Consider the following 23,865-nt stretch of genomic DNA (forward strand, 5'->3'; position numbering starts at 1 on the left):
CACTGAACTTTATTGCTATCACATAGGGAGCAAACAAGCTCCCTATGTGATAGCCAATTTGCAGTGACAGGTCCTCTTTATGGAGACATCAGGGTTCTTTAAGACCCCTAATGTCACGTAGGGACCCTCAGAGAAGCTGATGAAGCAGAGACCTGCTTCACCACCTTCTCTCCGGTTTCTGTACCGGAGAGTGACACTGAATACAGGAAGTCATGTAATACACATCACTTCCTGCATTCCGAAGAGGAGGAGATCAAACGGAGCTCAAGTACTGAGCTCAGTTTGATCTCCGGCCGCAGAGCTGCTGTGCTGGTCCCAGGCTCACACCGGGAACAGCGGAGCCCGGCATCGCCAGCAGCGGCGGGGACAGAGGGGGGGGGGCGCACACCCGACCGCATATTACAAGCGATCGGGCGTCTGTACAGATGCCCGTAGAACAGTAGAATTTTTAGTGTGCGGTCCTAACTCTAAACTATGAGAGTCTCCATCTTGGAGCATATGGGGGCAGAAGATATCAAATTGGGTGCAGGCCTGTCAGGAGGACGCCCCACCTCCTTAAAGGTACAGAAACACACAAGGGATCCCGCACATCCCATTGGCAGCTGAGAAACCCCATGCGTCGCTGCACCAAATCGGTAAAGCAAAACAAACGACAAACGCACTCAACAATTTGTTACCAGTTATACAGTAAGGTGCACACGAAATGGGCTTTGAACAGTAAAACAGTAGAAAGGCATCATGGCACACTCACAAACTAGCATGTAAAACAACTTGTCTCACCACTAAGGACAATGACAGAGGTTTGGATACACGTCTTCTGCAAAGGATGTATAAGCCGCACTGCCGCGCCAAGGCACCTTTTTTAGTGTGCGGTCCTAACTCTAAACTATGAGAGTCTCCATCTTGGAGCACATGTTTTGCTGTACAGATGCCCGAACGCTTGTATGTAAACAGCCATCGCTGGTTTACATTCAAAGCCGATTTCCAGCCCGTGCGCGCCGCCTAGCGGCGGGCACGAGCGGAACAGGATAGGACGTCTAAAGACGCCCACCCACCCTCAAGAAGCCACTGTCCGGCCGTTTAATTACAACGGCCGGACAGCAGGTAGTTAAACGTGCTCCAAGCTACCACCATATTGTAAAAGTGCAATCAGGACTGCAAACATAGAATACAAAGAGCAGATAGCAGCAGAAAGCAAACAGAACCCCAAGAAATTATTTAAATATATAAATAGCAAAAGTCTATGGACAGAACATGTAGGCCCAATAATAGACAAAGAGGGGAGGTTAGCTACCAGCGACAGGGAGAAAGTGAATGCGTTAAACAAATTATTTTCTTCTGCTTTTACAGATGAGATGGGCATGGGTAATTGCCAGGGCACCAGCTGCAGGACCAATAATACAAGTTTTGACTTATCTCAATGGGTGTCGGAGAGCAGAGTAGTACAGAGGCTAGAAAGATTGAATGTAAACAAATCCCCAGGACCTCATGGGTTACATCCATGGGTACTAAAGGAACTTAGCCAGGGCATAGGAAGACCACTGTACATAATCTTTATGGACACTCTAATGACTGGACAGTACTGGATGATTGGCGGATAGCATATATGGTACCAATATACAAAACGGGGAAAGAGTTCACCGGGTAACTATAGGTCAGTCAGTTTAACATCAATGGTGTGCAAAATATTCGAAAGGCATGATAAGGGACTACATGCAAGAATTTGTAATAATACATGGTTTATCCTCTAATTGGGCAAAAGTCAGGAGTGGGGTACCCCAGGGGTAGGTCCTGGGACCAATCTTGTTTATCCTAGTCATTAACGATATAAAGATAGGGATAGATAGTCCTATCTCCATTTTTAAAGACGATACTAAACTTTGTAGGGCAGTAAACTCCAAACAGGAGATATGTGCACTTTAACATGACCTGGATACACATTGGCAAATGCGATTTAATGTTGATAAATGCAAGGTAATGTGCATGAGTGCAAAAAATGAGTGTGCAAACTACTATCTGGGGGGGCTGCATTAGGGAAGACGGAGACATGGAAATGGAGAAAGACCTGGGAGTGCTCAAAGATTGCAGATTTGGCAATAGCATGCAATGCCAAGCTGTGGTCAGCAACACAAACAGAATACTGTCCTACATTAAAAGAGGGATTGTAACGAGGGATAAAAGAATAATACTACTACTATTTAAATCACTAGCTCAGCCTCATCTTAAGTATGCGGTGCAGTTTTGGTCGCCAACTCGCAAGAAGGACGTCCTAGAGCTTGAAAGAGTTCAAAGAAGGGCAACAAAACTAATTAAATGGATAGAAGACCTGAGCTATGAAGACCACCTTCAATAATTAAACATATGCTCCTTAGAAAAGAGTCGGTTAAGAGAAAATCATCTATAGGGACCACATAACTTGGAACAAGTTGTTTTCACCGAGAACAGTATTGAGAAAATGTGGACACAACAAGAGGTTAGAAGAGGGGGGGGTTCGATCTTAGAACATGTAAGGGTTTTTTTTGTAGCAAAAATATGGAATTCCCTTCCACATGCAGTGGTATCCGCTGATAGCGCAGATAAGTTAAAGAGACTTCTAGATGAGTTCCTTCAGTCACTAAAAATACAAGGATATTGGAAGTGTTAAATACACACACACACACACACACATATACAGTATATATACTGTATATATATATATATATACACATACACAGACATACACAGACACACACTCACACATAGGTTGAACTGGATGAACCTCACCTACTATGCTATTAAAGAGAATGTAAATACTATACTACCACTGCTATGGTATAACCTAAACAACAGAATTGTTTTCCTAAGGCCTCATTCCCACCATATGCAGTGCGTTTCGGCCCGATTCTGGACGAATCGCACTGCCTTGCATTCCCGCCGGCTCACTTTTTTGCTGGGCTGGAGGTACGTGGCGGGCCATTGAAGTGAATGGCCCCATAGTCACGCCTTCCAGCCGCAATTCAATCGCCCCGCACGGGATCGCAAGGCACATTGTGCGATCAACATGCTGCAAGCACTATTTTGATCGCACCGGACCAGACTGCCATTCATTTCAATGGCCCGCCACGCCTCCTCCAGCTGGCAAAAAAAGTGAGCCGGCTGCAATGCGATGCATATGGTGTGAACTAACCCTTAAAGGGACTTTAAACTTTCAGCATTTTACATATGCCCCTGCTGCTTTGCAGTAGGTTATATACAGGTGGGAATTGCCAACTTTAGAACTTCAGAATTGGTAATCCAAACTAGGTCTGCTTAATGCTTTAAGTTATTACAAGTCTCCCCAAAGCTGCATCTACCTTACTTCAATACATATGCTTACTACTTTCTTCAAGGAATTGGAAAACCACAGGTATTGTCATATTACCTTTTGCTTAAAAATCCAAAAACACATTGTTTATGTTTGCATAAACATGGAGATCAATAATTATTGTTCCTGTTGCCAAGTGAACATACATAATTATAGTTGTATAACGTTGATACAGTCTGTGTAATAAAGTGTAATATAAAAGTTAGGTCTCATTCACGTGGCCCCAGAGCGCCATATAAAGGAGCATGATTTATGCACCTGGGATTCACAAGTGTTTGCACACAGCCAGCTGTACAAGTCAATCACAGCCTGTCAGATGTCATGGCTGTATGTACATCTGAGCATTTATAGTGAGACTGGGATGGATGTGTCCATGGACACAAACTGTCTGCAACCAGGACCACTCATCAATTCCTGTATGGATTGCTGCCCGCAGCTGTACACAAACACCTGTCACTCCGCATGCAGAAATTATGCTCCTTTGTATGCTGCATTGCCCTCTACAGATGTGTGAATAAGGCCTTAGTTTTCATATAGAAGAAATAGTTAATCACTTGTTAGTAGGATGAAAGCTCAATATAAGATGTCTTATAACTAAGTTATTTAACTGTACTTAACAAAAAAGGCAGGAAGAACAACACAGGGAAAAAAATTCAATGTTACCTCTTTATGTTTTTCACTGATGTTTTCCAAGCTGAGTGAATATACAAAATCTTTGCCTCCCACAAATAGTCTTTCTTGATATTCATCCAAATACATAGTACAAAGGTCAAGAACACCATGGGGGTTTTGGAAGACTGACGTTCTGTTTAAATCCAAAAGCTCTGAAACACAAACCATTGTAAGAATAAGTTCTTTTTACATTTATTATCAGTCAGTAAATATGTGTACCATGGTTTACACTGCATGCTTTAATTAAGGTTAAGCATTAATTGGATAATCTAAACATAAAATACAACACTGTATTATAGAGCCTTACAATAGAGCCTCACAATCGGTGTACTGCTGCACAGATAATTATAAGAGGATGCTATCAAGACAGATTTAGGTATTTTTTATGTAACATACATGTAATATTCTTTTAATGAATAAATACATTGATTTACTTGTGGTTTTTCACATGTGCCTGGTAGGAACGGGGGAGGGATGACTAAGATAGTAAATTATTTCAACAGCATTGGAAATATCTTAAAAAATAAGCTTTAATAATATTTTCAGCCTATACTGCACTAAATCAAGCATTTCATACATGCACATCAGTGAGTGAATAAGTGCTGGATTTGTCTAGGTAAAAGTTAAATGGGTACAAGCATAGAGGGCGAATAACATATTACCTCCCTACATCTTCCAGGGATTTCAGCACCAAAATAGTTATGCCAGAGTTCCAGGCTTCACCATTCACATTCCATTTTATACCACCACCACAGAAACTGCAAAGTCAAGCCATAGAGTGACTTTCTGCATTCTCTATATTGTACAGTAATACAGATCCATCACTGAGAACAAGGCTTACAAAATGTCTGCCTCTGGTAAGGAAGAGGGACATAGAACTGTAGCACACTCATTGTCTCACTTTAGGTGATGGAAGAAACTAATGGCCAATGCACCAAACCCATATTCCCAAAACTGAAATATTAACTTTAGGTGCACTGAACATAAGTTAATTGATCCATTAAAAGAAAATTAAGCAGTGTATGTTTTTGTTATTCAGCTTATTATGAACTAAAAGTTTTTAATATTGCAATAAAAATGTATGACTTACATAACCTTTGGAAATGTGGAGTATGTTAATGAAAGAGCTATGTCCAAACAAAACAAGCTGTACTGGCTGTTCTACTCAATTTAATGTCTAATTTCCTAGTAATATTATTGTAAATGTATCTCCGCAATACCTAAGCGACTGTTCAGTGATGTATTCATGCTTTAATTCAATTCTTTCCATATGTCATTTTAAAAAGACCTTTATTCAGCCTAATCACGTCTTTTCACTTGATTGTCAAGGTTAATACCTTGAGCTACAAATTCCATATGCATAGTAGGTCATACAATGAGTTTACTTTCTCTTTGAGCTTTTTTGAAAAGAATGCTTCCACATTGGTAATATAGAAAAAAATCACTTTTGGTTCACATATGATTTTGCTGTGAAGCTTCAATGAAAAAAAAATACACTACGGAAAAAAGATAATCACTTGATTAGAACATTCAGATCCAGTGCATACGAAGACATAAACGATTCAAAATCAAGATCATTGTCACTGTCTGTATCTAGTTGCATCTAGGTGCATTACGGCATGTTCAGCATCTTCATCTGTTTTGTCAACACTCTATTTATCTGATGACTTTGAAACTGGCAGACTGTCATCATATGGCACTGGTCTCATGGCTGAAGGTAAATTGGGGTACTTACAAGATTTCTTATTTTAGCAGAGAAACCAAAGACATTAGTCAGACAGAAATAACAGTATGCTATATGTTCTGTTCTTCTCACATCATCAGGACAGCAAACAGCATTGACTTCCAAGTTCCTCTGGGCCAAGCTCTCAGATCGGTAGCACATCTTGCACAACAATTGTGAAGAGCATGTGCCTTGTCCTGATCACCAATCTTACAACCAAAGCAGAGTTCATACACTTTTTTAACAAGTCTATGCTCACCACAAATGTAGCAGAATGTGTCACAACTGTTTTGACATTGGCAAGACTTTTCTGATGTCACCAACCATACTACAACTATAACAGAAAGTCTGAAACTGGGTTAGGCCTAGTTGTTACATTACCAGCTACCTTTAGCTCTTACAGGAGCATACACTAAGCCTAAGCTTTCCCTAGGCATGCCCAGCCTGTGCAAGTACCCCAGTGTTATGCAACCAGCCATATATGCTTGCCTGGGCATGTATGAGCTACACACTGCATATAACAAAATCAAAAATGTATAAACTTAAATTGTGACAAGAAAATACAAAAATAAAAGATTTGTTTAAAAGATACGTGATAGGTTAAATTACACTTTTTTTGTGATTAGCCAGCCCAAAAGATATACCCAGAAATGTTGAAGAAGCAAAATATTTTTTGTTCAGTGTTATTATAATAAGGTAACATTAGTCTTATAACATTTAGTCTTATGATATTTCATAAACATCCAAGTAATTTTTCAAAACAGATGAATACATACGTATGCAATAACAAAATCAACTAATGTACACAATAAAGCTATAACAAAGTCTGTTATGTATGCCATAAAATAATTATTCCATGAACCAGTATGAAGGACCAGGTATTTGACCTATCTGAATACTTGCAGCTGCCAGGGAGCAGCAAAGAGACGTTATCTGGTCTACCTTCATTGATCTGCACAAAATATTGACTATTCCCGTTCTTTTACTCAGTCCTCTCTCTCTGTATATCTATATGTGTTCTTTGGCTGTTGCCATTGAAAACTTTTGAAATAATAGTTGCTTGGCTGTAACTGGCTTTAAAGCAACCCAGCCATTATATAAACATTTTGTTTTTCGAGATTCGGGCCCAAAACTCAATTTGGTTCAGGATTCGGATTCAGATGGATCTGAATTTCTGTCATTTTCGGATGCGGTAGTATTTAAGAACGAATTTTCCTTGCAGCAAAGTGACATTGGAGAAAAAAAAAATGTTTTACAGTCTGCAGAAGCAAACAAAAAAATTGTGTGGGCTAATTTATACCAGACCCTTTAGGTCTATTAGGAATTTTAAGGGGAACTCCAATGCCCCCAAAAAAGCCACACGCCCTCAACATGGGGAGGGTGCTTTGCCATGGGAAGCCCTGGGAAATCACCTTGTTCCGATGGCAATGAGGACAAGGGCCCCTTCCCCACAACAATGGCCCAGTAGTTTTGGGGGTCTTTTTTCAAAGTTGATGTTTAACAACAAAAGTTCATTCAGAATAAAATTTGAATGCATCCCAAATTTTGTTATCGGAAATTTGGATTCGTTATTTCTATCATTCGGAAATTTGGATGCATCTGAATGTACGAATTTCTGAAAATTCATCCGAATTTCAATTTGGAACTAAACAAATTGCACATGTCTAGACATTTCTAACATGTCATACCTGTAAAACAGGATATGTACATACTCACCTTTCAAGGTGCGCACCCCACTGAACTATCCAATGCTCTTTCCAATGCTGATGGATCTTCTGCTGAAGTCTGCAGGGAAACAGAATCTTCTGAGTGTTTCAGTCTCATTGGTCCTCTGCTGCTGTCACTGGCTCCATATTCTGACCTCAATGTCACTACTGTATCATGTAATGGATGTCAGAGTGAGAAACCGCTGAGAGCTGAAGGAGACCCCGAATATTGACACTGTAGAAAGTGTTGGTTTCAATGTAAAATTCAGCAGAAAATTCCTCAGGATTGAAGCAAAGTTTAGCAGCAGAAAGGGTGGGTTTGTACAGTCTTTTTTATAAATTTGTATTTTTTTTAATGTAAATATTACAGTTATTCCCTTTTATGCCTTATGTGTACATGAGATTGGTTAAATCATAATCTGACCTTGTCGTAATGTTTAGTATTGCACATTTTAGACTTAAATAGTTCAGTGAAAATACCATACACAGTGCTACTTGATCCACCATCATTATTAGATAGTAAATATGTTTCCTTTGAGGTTTTAATTGGTTGGTTACAAAAATGTATCATATCCACTTTAATACATGTATAATATTTGCTTGGTTAAATGCAACCATAATTATACATTCCAAACATCCTTTACATGTTGCCAAGATGTATTAAGGAAAACCAAAGGTTTATTTCTCATTTTACCAGCTGCTGATCTATGCAGTCATAGCCCAAACGTTGCTTTAGTGGTATGTCAGTTTATTATGGGTTATCTAAGGTAAACTCAAAAGTATTGAAAAGACAGTAGCAAAAATGCATTAAAACCCACACAAAATTGTTTCAATATTATTTATACAATGTATGTCCATATGCTAATCAGTCACCCTTTAAACTGCATGAAATATTCCTGAATCAATTTGGAAAATCCATAAACCTCTTTATCAGATTATTCCATCTGCAGAAATTTAAATTAGTCTTTACATCCTAACAGAAGTTCTGAGCAAGACAGTATGTAAAGCTGGCCATACACCTTACAACCATCGCAAGACTTTCATCTTGCGATGGTTGTAAGGTAATTAAAAAACGTACCATCTGCCCATCTTGGACAGGCAGATCGTACTTGCGATCATTGCAAGCCTGCCCCGCTGAGGGGCGGGCTGCGGATTACTGCAATGCTGAACAGGCAGTGTGCGCTTGCGCACACCGGCCCGTGCGGCATTTGTCTTACGAGCAGGCCACAAACCCGCCGAAAGTCATACGATTCTCAGCGGGTTTTCAAACATGCTCGTGAGACAAAAGACGTGCGACCGCACAGTAGAAACGGTCACACGCCTTCCATACACCTGCCGATTATCGTACGATCGTGGGATTTCCCACGATTATCGTACGATAATCGTCAGGTGTACGGGCACCTTAACTCAGACTAGTGTCCCTTTACACCTGAAGACCATCCCAGTATCAGTTCTGATTCAGCTGTTGTACTTCCTGGATTTTGCTATGATGCACAGATTCATCTAATATCTATAAAGAAAGTGCCGAGCATGGTTATTATTATTTTTTCTAATGTTAAATTAAATCTATTAGTGCTTATGTTGTATAGATGAAAAGAAGGAGCTTGATTTAGTTTAGCAAAAGAGAAACTGGGCAATGTTTACACTATTCAGTACACAAAAATGTTTTGTATTTTCAGCCCACAACTGTAATTGCTGAGTGAGTGCAGAGTGCATTTTTGGCAGATCAACAAATATATTGTTGGACTTGCACAGACTTTAAAGGGAAACAGCATTGGGAAATGTGCATGAATTGCAAGGGTGTACTGCCTAAGTTTTTTTAAAATTTTGCCTTGACGTGCACTTTAACTTTCATACATCTAGGGAGTCTGATCACAATTTCATGGGTCACTTTAAAAACTATAGCTGTGGTAAACAGTATCCTTACACTTCAGTTCCCTGTAGATTTGGAATTAATGAAAAATGTATCAGTTTCTCCCTGTTTCTACCATCTCTCAACATATAAGTTCATATAACTAAAATAGTTGTTAAATAATTAACATGTTTGGGTTCTCATGAAGTAACACATCATTTTTCATAGTGACTAAACTGAACCTAAGGAAAATGTATTATTTTAAAACACAATCACTAGCAATATGCAGCAGAAAACTGATGTCAGGAACTGTAAACATTCAACTGCATGAAATAAAAAATGTGCTTTGCATGTGTAAGGAGATGGGTAATATTCATGTAATATGCAAATTCCTATAAAATTTAAATTTGGACGCATTTCTTTGCTGTCATTTGGAAATGCTAACATTATAAACTAAGGGGGTTATTCACTATTAAGCTGAAGGATCCAGGCATAGCTTCAGCTGATCCTTTCGGCCCTCTTCGGCCGCCGGAGGGCTGCTTTACGGGCTATTCACAATAGCCTGTACAGCAGCCGAAAGCGGGCGAGTTCCTCAGCCGAACTGAAGGCATATGCTTCGGCTCTACTAAGCCGAATTGACAGCCTTCGGCAGGCCGTTCGCCCCGCAATGGACAGCTGGGTGGAGCCTGCCGTGATCTCATGGCTCACTCAGCCCAGTTGTAATGACAGATCAGTGTCTCCAAATGACCTGGGGACGCTGATCTGTCATTGAACAATAACAAATGGTTGGTGACGGCCGTGACATCACAGCTGGCTCTGCCCAGTTGTTATTCATTGGCCGGGACCTACTAGAAGACTGTAGCAGGTGCCGGGCAATAGGAAACAGTTGGGCAGAGCTACCTGTCACTGCTAGCCCCGCCCAATTGTTTTTCTTTTTTTACATTTTTTTTCCTTCTTCAAAATATCTCTTTTTGTGCAGTCTTTTCATTGATTTTCTATTCTGCTCAGTACTTTGGAGGTACCAAGCAGAAAAGGCAAGCCGAATGCTGAGTATGTTCGGCTGGCCGAATGCTGAGTATGTTCGGCTGACCGAAGGCAGCAGCTGTACGGCTGATTTCAGCCAATGTATGGCTGAAATGAGCCATACTGAGGCGGAGCGAATTGGCGAAAGTCGTTCGGCTCTGTTCACTTCGGCTCGGCAGCTTTGTGAATAACCCTGTAAATGTTTTCATGTGTTAACCCACAAAACAGTCTAATGATTTCAGGACAGTGGTGGAGTGTCAGGGCCGAGTCACAGCTGCAAATGCTGCACAAATGCTGCAAATTCTGCAACTGACTCTAATATGTAGAGGGACTACAAATCCCAACAATAGATTATACAGCAATGCAAAATATCACCAGGTATAAGAGGACTACAAATCCCAGCAATACATTATACATCAATACAGAATGGCACCAACGGAGGATCACAGCAGGACAGATGCGGAGGATTGCAGCAGGGCAGATGTGGAGGATTGCAACAAGGGCAGATGTGGAGGATAGCTGTAGGGACAGATGTGGAGGATCGCAGCAGGGGCAGATGTGGAGGATCACAGCAGGGGCAGATGTGGAGGATTGCAGCAGGGGCAGATGTGCAGGATAGCAGCTGGGACAGATGTGGGTATCACAGCAGGACAGATGTGGAGGGTATCAGCTGGGGCAGATGCTGAGGATCACAGCAGGAGCAGATCGGAGGATTGCAGCAGGGGCAGATGTGCAGGATAGCAGCTAGGACAGATGTGGGTATCACAGCAGGACAGATGTGGAGGGTATCAGCTGGGGCAGATGCTGAGGATCACAGCAGGAGCAGATCGGAGGATTGCAGCAGGGGCAGATGTGGAGGATAGCATCAGGGACAGATGTGGAGGATAGCTTCAGGGGCAGATGTTAAGGATCACAGCAAGTTCAGATGTGGAGCATAGCAGCAGGGGCAGATGTGGAGGATTGGAGCAGGGGCAGTTGTGCAGGATAGCAGCTGGAACAGATGTGGGGGGGTCACAGTAGGGACAGATGTGGAGGGTCTCAGCAAGGGCAGATGCGCAGGATCACAGCAGGAGAAGATCGGAGGATTGCAGCAGGGGCAGATGTGGAGGATAGCATCAGGGGCAGATGTTAAAGATCACAGCAATTTCAGATGTGGAGGATAGCAGCAGGGGCAAATGTGGAAGATAGCATCAGGGGCAAATGTGGAGGATAGCACCAGGGGCAAATGTGGAGGATAGCACCAGGGGCAAATGTGGAGGATAGCACCAGGGGCAAATGTGGAGGATAGCACCAGGGGCAAATGTGGAGGATAGCACCAGGGGCAAATGTGGAGGATAGCACCAGGGGCAAATGTGGAGGATAGCACCAGGGGCAAATGTGGAGGATAGCACCAGGGGCAAATGTGGAGGATAGCACCAGGGGCAAATGTGGAGGATAGCACCAGGGGCAAATGTGGAGGATAGCACCAGGGGCAAATGTGGAGGATAGCACCAGGGGCAAATGTGGAGGATAGCAGCAGGGGCAAATGTGGAGGATAGCAGCAGGGGCAAATGTGGAGGATAGCAGCAGGGGCAAATGTGGAGGATAGCAGCAGGGGCAAATGTGGAGGATAGCAGCAGGGGCAAATGTGGAGGATAGCAGCAGGGGCAAATGTGGAGGATAGCAGCAGGGGCAGATGTGGAGAATAGCAGCAGGGGCAAATGTGGAGGATAGCATCGGGGGCAAATGTGGAGGATAGCATCGGGGGCAAATGTGGAGGATAGCATCGGGGGCAAATGTGGAGGATAGCATCAGGGACAGATGCAGATGATCGCATCAAAGGCAGATGTGGAGGATCGCAGCTGGACAGAGGTGGAGGATAACATCAGGGACAGATGTGGAGGATCACATTAGGGGCAGATGTGGAAGATCGAAGCAGGGGCACATGCGGAGGATAGCAGCAGGGGCACATGTGGAGGACCACAGCAGGGGCAGATGTGGGGGATCACAGTGGGGCATATGTGAAGGATCACAGCTAGGAAAGATGTGGAGGATCACAGTAGGGACAGATATGAAGGATCGCAGTAGGGGCAGATGTGGAGTATAGCAGCAGGGGCAGATGTGGAGGATAGCAGCAGGGGCAGATGTGGAGGATAGCAGCAGGGGCAGGTGTTGAGGATTGCAGCAGGGACAGATGTGGAGGATCACAGCAGATGCATATGTGGAGGATCACATTAGGGGCAGATGTGGAGGATCGCAGCAGGGGCAGATGCAGAGGATAGCAGAAGGGGCAGATGCAGAGGATAGCAGAAGGGGCAGATGTGGAGGATCGCAGCTGGGGCAGACGTGGCGGATGGCAGCAGGGCAGATGTGGAGGATGGCAGCAGGGCAGAAGTGGGGGATCACTGCAAAAGCAGATGTGGAGGATCACAGCAGGGACACTTGTACACCACCACTCATGCTAACTTCCAAGAAACTCACCAGATGTGACCCCTCTTTCTGTAGACCAATGGCGAGCAGTGGGGCCAGAGTCATCACTCTTTTTCCTTACATTCCAGTCTCCAGAGCACAGAGAGAGCCCCCTCCTGCCCCCCAGTCGCCCTCTGCCCCACCTCAGGCACCCACAGGTTGCTGACTATGACTATACCCTTTTGGGGAAAAAATTATATCTAACAGCATACCTCATTTACAGTACTTCCTGGCCTGTTGTCCACTCTTTGTGTGCAAGCTGTCATTTTTACAAACAAAGCCATTCCATCCTATATTTCCATGATTTCCTGCTATAGAGTGGCTCTGAAGGCTTGCAGGGTTTCCCTGGAGCCACCCTTGAGTGTACGATCCCAGCCTGCGCTGATGATCCATAGTAGTCATTGCAGTCCCAAGCCCTGCATTCAGAGCTACTTCCCTGTCCCTCCTCTACATTAGTACATCATTCTTTACATGGATGATGGGGACAGGTTGAAGTCACAGGAATAAGGCTGGAATAAGGGGGCTTTAAAATAGATTGATCTAAGTTCCCAGATGACAAGGGGAAGAGATGAGGTAGTTATCAGCGGGCTTGCAGATCGTGGCTACTGGCCTCTGATACACAAGTTCTATTCTGAGCTGTAACCAGCTATACAGGCTGCATACACCAAAGCACAGTCCCAATGATATCTGTTCTGCAATCACAGTGTCCTGCTGTTGTGTTGTAAATAACGGGCACTCCCTGATCCTAAAAGGGAAACTGAAAACAGCACTGAGGGTTTAATACTGCTTTAATTTAAAAATATATATATATTTTTACAAATGCCCATTTTAATTACCTGAAACCATGCACAGGGGGAGGAGGGTCTTTTTTTAGGTGCTTCTTGTGTGATGTGGAAACTTCCTAGTGTCCTAGTGGAGTCCACTCAGGCTCCAGTCGGGCTACAGCATTATGATATCATGAAGAGATGACCAAAGATGAGCTTTAAACCATGTTAACAGTAACCTCATTTATATTGACATCATATTGTGGTATTTCCACGTTGGTGATGTTAATTAAGTTTAATTTTACTGCCTCAAATCTAGTACGCAGCATAGGAATTAAAGTGAAAGCTTCTATCAGAGGCTATTATAACAGGCGTAAAGGATTTTCCTTAAATGAATACAAAAAAAAAAGAAAAGTTTGACAAGTACAGCTTTTCTCAGTATATAGTACTACTTTAGTCAGTCACTCTCACGATTTATAAAAAAAACATGCATATATTTTGCTAGCAAAATATTTGAGCAGAATCAAAATGCATAGGAACTAAATGAGCCATAGTTTATTCAGCAAAGGCACTGTTTACCTTTTTAGACTAATCCCATGCCAGTCACTATGTGACCTGGATCAATCATAGTTTTTACAAGGCTTTACAGTGTTTCTTGTAAAGTAGAATTCAAGCCTAATGTGCCAAGCATGTCAAGGGTTAATCCTTTTGGAATCTGTTCATCCCCGAGGCAAGTCTGTAATATTTCCAGTTTTAATCACAGGTTACGAAGAATACTTGGCTGAGAAGGTCACACAAAGCTTGATGTGATGTATGTACTGTACATTTAACTTTTCATGCCTTGTTATAACTTCTAATAGGCAGCAAATAAATTATTATAAATTGGCACTGTTTTGTGCAGGAAGTTTTATACACATGAAAAATATTTTTTTTTTAATTACCTATTTTTAATGGAATCTTAAAGAAGACCTCTGGTAACAAGAAAACTGCACAAGGGTTAAGTGCTTGTGTTGTCTATGGGGACATTGAGCTGTATAACTCACCCAATCCTTTGTCCTGCAGGACTGCGCTCACCTCTTCCCCCCTCTTCTCTGGCTATAGAATGTTTCTTGGTGTTTTCACATCTAACGCAGGTCAATGGACCTACATAAGACATGATGATGTCAGCGGTCCTTAGACTGCTGAAGCCCAAGGGAGAAGAGGCGGCAGGGACCAGTCTAGCAGCCTGCAGGGACTCAGCGGGACCAAAGATCAAGTGAGTAATACAGACAAAATGAGCACTTAATCTTTGCACTGCGGGGGTAGCCCCACTGCAAGGGTAAGTGTTTTGTTTGACTGGAAATCTTCTTTAATGTTGTAAAATTCTTGTATATGCTGCATGTCTGAAAGCATTCAGGAAATACATCCGGATTCGTAATGGAAGCAGTTTTATTTTTTTCAACATCTTTCTGCACAACCAGCTGCCCCTTTTTTAGGAATGTTCAAAATCTGATTTGGGCTTATCAATTTGACGTCAGAATGAGAATGGCACGGGACATTTTTTTAGAATGTATAAAAGAGGAAATGATTGGATAGTGTGAAACATTTCGATATGTTTTGAATTCAACTTTAGAGTCCTGTTGTTAGAGCTGCCCCCTGAAGACTTTGATTAGCACGCTATAAATCTAATGAATTTTACTATAGAGTATAACATGAATATGGAGATGAAACCTTATAATAGAGAAATTATTATTTAAAGCACAGTGAAGTATGAATAGGGTGTATTTACTTAAGGCAAATAGGCTGTTCACTTTGCAAGTTTTCTCTTAATTTAATGAATGAGGTAAAGCTCTGCTGACTTCCATCACCCAATCATGTGCAAGCAAAATACTGTTTCTTTTATTTTGCTTGCACAAGATTTATGGGTCTATTCACAAAGCTGCCAAAGGATCTAGCCGCAGCAAGCCGTTGTACGGCTGATTTCAGTCAGTGTGCGGCTGAAATCAGCCGTACAAGCCTGAAGTGAATAGCCGAACAGCGTTTGGCTCACTTCCCTTCGGGTCGGTTATTCACACGGCTGCCCTCGGCGGCTTTGTGAATAACCGCCTTAGTATTCTTTGCAAAGTGAAATCTCACTACATTCACCAAGCTAAGGAAAACTTTCCCTGCGAAGTGCAAATTCCCTTCCAAAGTGAACAACCCTTTTTTCTTTAGTTAATAGGCTGTTCACTAATAAAGTAAACCTAATGGGGGGAATGTATCAAAACTGGAGTAGTCAAAATATGGAGCAGCTGTGCATGGCAACCAATCAGCTTCTCTCTTCAGTTTGTTCAGTTAAGATTTGAAAATATTTCCGGTTCCGGCACCCAATGAGCCAGACACGTGCAACATCGCTCCGTCCCGCACACCCATCGAGTACACCGTCCGGCTCTCTATCATTGCCTAAAAGCTTACGGATGCACCGGAACGAATCCAAGATGGCGGATCCAGACGACATGCTGACATCTCCTGACGGCGCTGCGGAAGGTGAGCCCTCTCCCACTGCATCTTTGCAGGCGGAGCACCAGAACATAGCAGCGGCTGTTGCTGCCTATCTTAAAGCTGATACAACAGCAGTTGGGCAAACGCTGGATTCTCATGGCCACCGCCTACAGACAATGGAACAACGGGTCAGCGACCTGGAGGATGCACTTCATGTTGCGCAGAGGTCACTGGACAACAATAATAATTCTGTCCATCTCCTGATGGAAAAGGTGGACGATCTAGAAAATAGATCTAGGACAAAATAATTTTAGGGTTATTGGCCTTCCGGAAACGGTCCCCCGTGGACCTCCTCCACTTTTGCTCCGTAACTATACCGAAGGCTTTGGGACTGATGACCCCATGCAGAGTTGAACACGCACATAGAGTGGGCACCTCTAGTGACAACCTGAGACCTAGACCAGTAATTGTTCGTTACCTGGACTTCAATGACCGCAGGCAGATTCTCCAAGTGTATAGAACCCAGCGCAATATGGTGGCGGAAGGTCATATGCTCCTGCTCTTCGCGACTACTCGGCAGCCCTAACCAAGCAACGCAAGCCGTTTTCTGAGGTGTGCAGATTGCTGGTAGACCAAGTTCACACTGGCTTAACCTGGCCGTGCTCCACGTAACTACCCCGAATGGCTCTGTGCAATCGTTCCTGTTGGCGACGCGGGCTATGGAATTCATAAGGGCCCCACGGGAGGATTCCCTTGCTTCACCATCCAAGAACCCCCCGTGGAAGAAAAAGGCTTGAGGGCCCGGATGCTGTATCTCTCTATCACACTTACCCTACACTTGCTTCACGGGACCGAACTTGCCATGTTCGGACACTGAGAACTGTTTTGTTGTTGATCTTTATTGTTAGTAACTCAGTTCTCTCTGCTATCTGTGCTCAGCTTGTGGGACCAAGCTACAACACAGGGTCTCACATGTTGCACCCCTCATTGGGAAAAAAGGAGGTCGCTTACACTGAATGACCTTGCTACTGATGTTAGCCCTCAGTTATAGCTTTATTTTAGTTTTCTTTATATATTTTTTATGTATGCTACGTTCAACCATTTTAGCTTCATCGATAATGGGAGGTTATGCACGAAGCCATCCCGCCCAACAGGAGTTCACCGCTTCCTCTTCGTCCATGCCTGATGGATCAGAAGATTTTGGGACACAAATACAGGAGGTAGATGTGAGCAAAGGGACACTCATCTACCCCCAATATGCTTTTATACACTTCCATGCTTTTACATTATACCACCCTCTTATCTGGCAATTGGATCCCCATTGAACATAGTGACATGGAATGTCAAGGGACTTAAATCGCTACAGAAACACACTCAAGTACTATGCCACCTTAAAAAACTGAGAGTGGATATTGCCCTGCTACAAGAGACTCATCATCCTCAGAAGGACTTCTCTCGCATGCACAAATTGTGGGTTTGTAAGGTTGTAGGTGCCCCTGCCAAGGGGAGATCAGCTGGGGTGCTCATCCTGCTACGCAAATCATTACCCCACACGATCTTATCTCAGCGATGTGATCCACAGGAGGGTAGAAGGGCCTTTCTCTCCATTCTATTGGGCTCTACCACACTCGACATCTGGAACATATACGGACCAAACTCGGACAACCAAACTTTCTTTGATTCCTTATTGTCTCAAACATCTCAGGCCTACGCGCATACTCATCGCATAATCGGGGGAGACTTCAACGCAGTTCCATCTCCGACAGATCCGGCGGCAGTCGGCCCTCTCGTTTATTACCATCATCGCAAGACAATCACCTGAGCTCTATGATATTGGCAAGTGGTATGATAGATGCGTGGACATTTTTCCACCCCCTTGAGAGGGACTTCACTCACTTTTCCCACGTCCACGGAACCATGTCCCGCATTGATTTTTTTCTTTTGTCACCGTCCATTTTGGCAAGGACCTGATCCACATCCATTGAGAACATGGTTATTTCAGATCACTCCCCAGTATTGTTATCTATTCAGGATCTTACCATCCCTACTTCCCCAATCTCCTGGAAATTTCCTGCTTATTTGCTGAAAGATGATTCCTTTCAGGCCGAACTCAAGATATGGTGGTCAGACTATCTCACACATAACTCCGTCCACCTTGATCAACCTACGTTGTTCTGGGAAACCGCCAAAGCTGTGTTGCGCGGTAGGATCCTGGCTTATGTTACTTCGCGTAAAAAAAACACACGCCAAAATTACACAGCCTCTTGCTCTGAAGCCAGAGAGGCTTACGTAAATTATAAGTTAACACTTTCTGAAGCTGATAGAGTCTGGTGTATACAGGCAAAGCAGCAGTGTGATCATTGGCTCCTCCAATATGATCGCCTAAATAGATCTTACAGGTCATCCAAATTCTTTACATTCAGAGACAAATCGGGTAAACTTATGGCCAACTTGGTGCGGGGGAATGTACCGACCTCTCACATCCTCAAATTGGCTGACAATGCGGGCAAGATACACACTGATCCTACTGCCATCTCAGATGTATTTTGTAAATACTATCGCAACTTTTATGCGGCAGATGACACCAGGACAGGAGATGGTCTGTTGTTTTTGGACTCTCTTTCGCTGCCCTCGTTGCCAATGGACAATGTGACACTATTGAATTCAGAGATTATTTTAGAGGAGGTAAAAGAAGCCATTTGTTTATCCCCTCGCTCCATAGCGCCAGGCCCCGACGGTTTGTTTTCCGAGTTTTATAAGATATTGGCGGAAGAGTTATCACAACGCTTGCTGCGACAGTTCACCCATATTCTATCGGACCGCTCTTATCCTCCTACGTTCAATGAAGCTTATATCAGGCTCTTACCCAAAAAGGGTAAAGACCCTCTTCAGCCAGGATCCTACCGCCCAATCTCATTGTTAAATCTAGATGCTAAACTGTTGTCTAAGATAATGGCCAACCGATTGTCTAATATTCTGCCTAGTATAATTTCCACTAACCAAGCGGGTTTTGTTACAGGCCGATCTGCGGGATTGAATATTCGTAAGATACTGTGTGCTCTTGATGGTATGAGGCTGTCGGAGCCTTCTCTGCATCCAATGGCCCTTAAGTACTTAACACTTCCTTTTATTCCCATACTCTCCTGGAGCAGCAAATGACGTATCCATGGTCCCTAGCTGGCATCCTTCACTCCTCCATGCACTCCTTACCTCCCCACTTGAAAACACATGTCCTCATAAAAGACACGGTGATCACGTGCAGGGAAGTCAGAAAGCTTTTCCATATACCGGGCATTATTTCCCCTTGGATGCCCATAACGTCTTCCCTTACCTTCCCTGTGGGGGCCGATTCCTTGGTCTTCCAGACATGGTCCAACTTGGGCATCAATACCCTGCAAGATGTACTCACGCCTCATGGTAGTTGCATGAGATTCAGAGATCTGATCTCTAAATTTCATATTGCCCTGGCCCATTTCTTACAATATGCCCAAATCTCGCACTTCTTACGCACCAGTTATCCCTCACCAGACAGCACCTCCTCCACTCGGGCCTTCCAACGATTAATGACCCCCTCGACCTCCAGACTCTCCTTGTCGGATCTTTACCTTATCCTTAGAGATATTCACCAACAACCAGATAGTACCATACCATCCTTTGTACATATGTGGGCCCAACTCATAGGTCACTCCCTAGAGGACACCTATGTTTGTATCCTGAAGGGGTGGCAACAAATCAGGAAACATGTCATTTGTGAGCCCGGGCGTGAACTACAATTTCAACTATTCCACCGGGCCTACTACGCCTTTAATTTCACTCCTGTGTCCTCATCACCTGACTGGCTACAACACTGTCCCAAATGCAGCGTTCACCACCCTGACTTGATACATTTGATGTGGTCCTGCCCCAAGATAGCTAATCTCTGGCAACGGGTTGTGGATTATATGAACTCTTTCTCTGGAGAGGAGAGGACACCCCTACCGTCCCTCTGCTTACTGCATGATATGCCCCACAAGCCCTCACTACCAATTCATCCCATCTCCCGCTGGGAGCATCTCTGCCTATTGCCCTCCAAGAAAACCATTCTCACTAATTGGCTACTCCCTACCATCCCTACTACGGAAGACTTAACCAACACCCTTCATAGGCTCATGCTCTTAGACAAATCTGACTCCCTCCGAAATGAAAAAAGGACGGGGCAGTTCTTCCATACATGGTCAGCGTTCCTCATTGTCCCTAGCTCAACTTAGGGACCTTCCGACCTTCCAAACAGTACAATATGGCCAAGTAAGACGGCTCCTTGGGGGCTTTAGACATTTTATAGTCCCACAGATAGTGATATACTTTTGCTGGATGATGCGCTGTTTCCACTGCTCAACTGTGACCCGAGATGATGGTGCCCTTCTCAATTTTATTGCTCCACTACTCGACATTCCTCGACCCTTGACACTTAGTTTGTCCCATCTTCTATGCTATTCCACTCTTATCTGGTGCACTCCGAATATGTACCCTTTCAAGACCAATGATGAATCAATGTTTGTTTGTTGTTTGTTTGTCTTCCTCTCGCTCTCTCTGGACTGACAACCCACTTATGTTTTGTTACTTGTGGCTATAATGACTATAGATATTGTCATAGTTGTTTCCTGTTTACTGTTGACTCATATAAGTCTGTAACCATGTATCATACGTGTTATCGAAAGTATTGAGCACATGCCAAGTTACTATGACACCTTGTCGTTTGTATCTGATTTGAAAATTCAATAAATACTACATGCTTAAAAAAAGAAGATTTAAAATGAAAGAGAGAAGCTGGTTGGCTGCCATGCACAACTGCTCCAGTTTTTTCTGCTGAAGTTTTGATAAATTCCCTTCGATGTGTTTTGCTAATGCATGAATATTAAACTGGAGCTGCAACCAACTATTACAACCCATTATGCCCTATTGGGGAGAACCCCCACACTCTCAATGTGGCTACCAGAACAGGAAGTGAGGTTGAATCTCCCAGTAGGTACACAGCAATAAAATCGTGTCAGAAGTTTAATCCCTCCCCACATTTTCAAATGTTACCTTTAAGTGGAATTTTCCTAGAAAAATGTATGTAATGCGGCATCATATGGCTGGATTCAATCAAACAAAGAAACTCTGTTAAGAGTCTCACCCAGGAAAAATCTCTCTCTAGGTTTTCCTACCTCGGGGGTCTATTCACCGAATGATCTAGCTGTAGCTTTGGGCTGATCCTTCGGGTAGCTTCGGCCCCAGGACCCATTCGGTTCAGGGCTGCTGTACGGGCTATTCACTATAGCTCGTACAGCCCTCAAAGTTGGCCGAGGGCTGTAGGAGAAACTCGAAGCTGGCCGAACGGCCGGCCATGGGCCGGCCCACAGCCTGCTTCTGACAGCTGGGCTGAGCCAGCCGTCATCTCACGGCTGGCTCCGGCCACTTACAGAGAGATCAGCATCCCTGGTTACCAGGTAACCAGAGATGCGTTCTATTATTACACTGAGAACCCGTTGGAGCTGCTGAAAAATCACAGCAGCTCCACTGGGTTCTGTGTGTAATGACAGAAGATGTCCCTGGTTACCTGGGATGCCTTCTCTGATTACACTGTGGCTCCTCAGTACACTGAGAACCCGTCGGAGCTGCTGTAAAATCACAGCAGCTCTGACGGGTTCTAAGTGTGTAATGATACACGGGCATCCCTGGTTACCCGGTAACCAGGGACGCCCATGTGTCATTATGATGAGAGCATAGGAGAGCCGGCAGTGATATGAAAGCCAACTCTGCTAAGCTCTCATCCTAATGATGAGAGCCGCCGGCTCCGACAAGCTCTAATTCTAATATCAGCTGGTCCCGGCCAATAGAAAACAGTTGGGCGGAGCTAGCTGTCACTGCTCAGCGGCATTCAGCTACTCACTCACTGCTGTTCGGCATTTATGAGAATAGGCTGAACAGCAGCGAGTAGCCTGCTGGAGGTTCGGCTCAGTCGTTCCAGATGGTGGATCGGCTGAGTCGAACTCCTTCTGCACTTCGGGTAGGCCGAACATGCTGAGTATGTTTGGCCGACCCAAAGCCACCCGATGTATGGCTGATCTCAGCCGACATACGGCTGAAATCAGCCGTACAAGCCTGAAGTGAATAGCCGAACAGTGTTCGGCTCACTTCACTTCGGGTCGGTTGTTCACTTGGCTGCCTACGGCAGCTTTGTGAATAGACCCCAGAGTCTTCTCTCTTACTCTGTTTCTCCTCAGCTTCACCTTTATCTCTTGCATTTACCATTGATTTATTCAATCTTTTTTTCTGCTTCATTTCTTACTTTTAGTTAGATCAGCCTTCTGCTCTTCTCTCTTACTCTCAGCCCTCTTTTTAATAGTACTGACAGTATGGCCTCTACAGCATTTTTATTATGTGCTTCCTGCCATGCACTTTTTATTTGAGTACTAGTTGTAAACTTCTGCCTATGAGTACCCAATACTCTGAGCCTAGTAATACCTATGATATTATACACATGTCTTTCATAAGGAGCTCTGCCAGTACCTTCTTTATGACATATAGTTACCCTAGTTGACTGTGGCCATATTTTTTTAAAACCTGGGTGCTGAAGAAAAATGCATTCCATATACATATTGCCACTCTATGTGATTCCACAACATAGAAAGGGATTAAATCTTTGTCCAACATACAAATAGTATATTATAAAACAAATAAGTATATCTGAAGCAAATTTGTTTAAACATTTTGGGCAAAGTGTTGAAGGGCTGGAACTGCTGACAGATATTTATTAATAAACAAGTGAAAATTAGGCTCTGGGTTCACATTTTTGGTAGGTCAGTAAGATTACAGGGTACAGTGGCTCTGGAAAAGGCTGCTCTCCACACAATGGGTACCGCTTTAAAAGGGGATCCCTGAGTTGAGGATTTATGTCTAATGAAAGCATGAGAGCACCAAACAAATATATCATTTTAATATTAGTATTAGTTCATATAAAATATAATACAAAATAGTCAATGCATTCCAAGAGGGTTAAAAAAAATCTTCCCCTTGTTCAGGACTCAGATTTTGTAAGTGCTAGGAGATGGCATAATCACCAAAAATAATTCATAGTTATATAGGAGTTACAAGATGCCAGGATTCAATGTATCAGCAAAATGCACTACTGATATAGTTGAATATATGGGTAGACACAGGATTAATAGTTGAGAGAGTAAATGTCTCACAGCTGCTTTCTGAGTGTGAGCTAGGATGTGAATTTCCATATAAGAGACCACATGTTGACAACAATACACAAACATTCATTATTATGCAGTTTACTTTTTTCCTAGGGTTATATTATGCTGAATATGTTATGATGACTTTATTCTGATAGACCATTCATCAAAGCCTCAAAGTTAATGAAAAACAGTGATCTGCTACTTTGCTGCGCTTTAACATGAGCCCAGTTATGAATTTTTCTTTAAAATGAGCCTACTCATGAATTGTTCTTTAAAATTAGTCCAGTCATGACTTTTTCTTAGTTAAATTCTCTGCAGAGAAATCTTTTTAGAACACACAGAAGGCTAAGTCTGGATATATTGGTTGGTTCCATTGTTCTATTTTGAGGGTACCCATCAACAAATATATGTTTTAAAGGAATTTTTCCATCTGATGATTGAAAAAACTGAGTCTTTCAGTAACAACATTAACCAAAATAGCAAATATTTACTACAGTGGGAAGTGTGGTCATGTAAAGTTAAGATGGGAATTTTCACCTCAATTCACACTATAGTACATCAGGCTATGTCTGTTGTCAATCAGGTAAAAGTAGAATTTACTATGAGAAACAGCAAATACTTTTACCTGTCTGATAAAAAAACAAAAAACAAAAACCCAAATATATATAT

At 43.1% G+C, this 23,865-nt stretch overlaps 1 protein-coding gene across 1 annotated transcript in view; it reads right to left on the reverse strand.

The window, feature by feature from the left end:
• Positions 1-23,865, reverse strand: part of SEMA3E (semaphorin 3E) — a 129,358-nt gene that overhangs the window by 57,707 nt on the left and 47,786 nt on the right. Inside the window, exon 2 of the mRNA XM_018562369.1 lies at positions 4,007-4,167. Within this exon, the coding sequence (XP_018417871.1) occupies positions 4,007-4,167 (161 nt within the window). The remainder of the gene's footprint in view (positions 1-4,006; positions 4,168-23,865) is intronic.

Source organism: Nanorana parkeri, unplaced genomic scaffold (assembly GCF_000935625.1).
Source record: "Nanorana parkeri isolate BGI_ZX_2015 unplaced genomic scaffold, ASM93562v1 scaffold574, whole genome shotgun sequence".
NCBI classification, from domain to species: Eukaryota; Metazoa; Chordata; class Amphibia; order Anura; family Dicroglossidae; genus Nanorana; species Nanorana parkeri.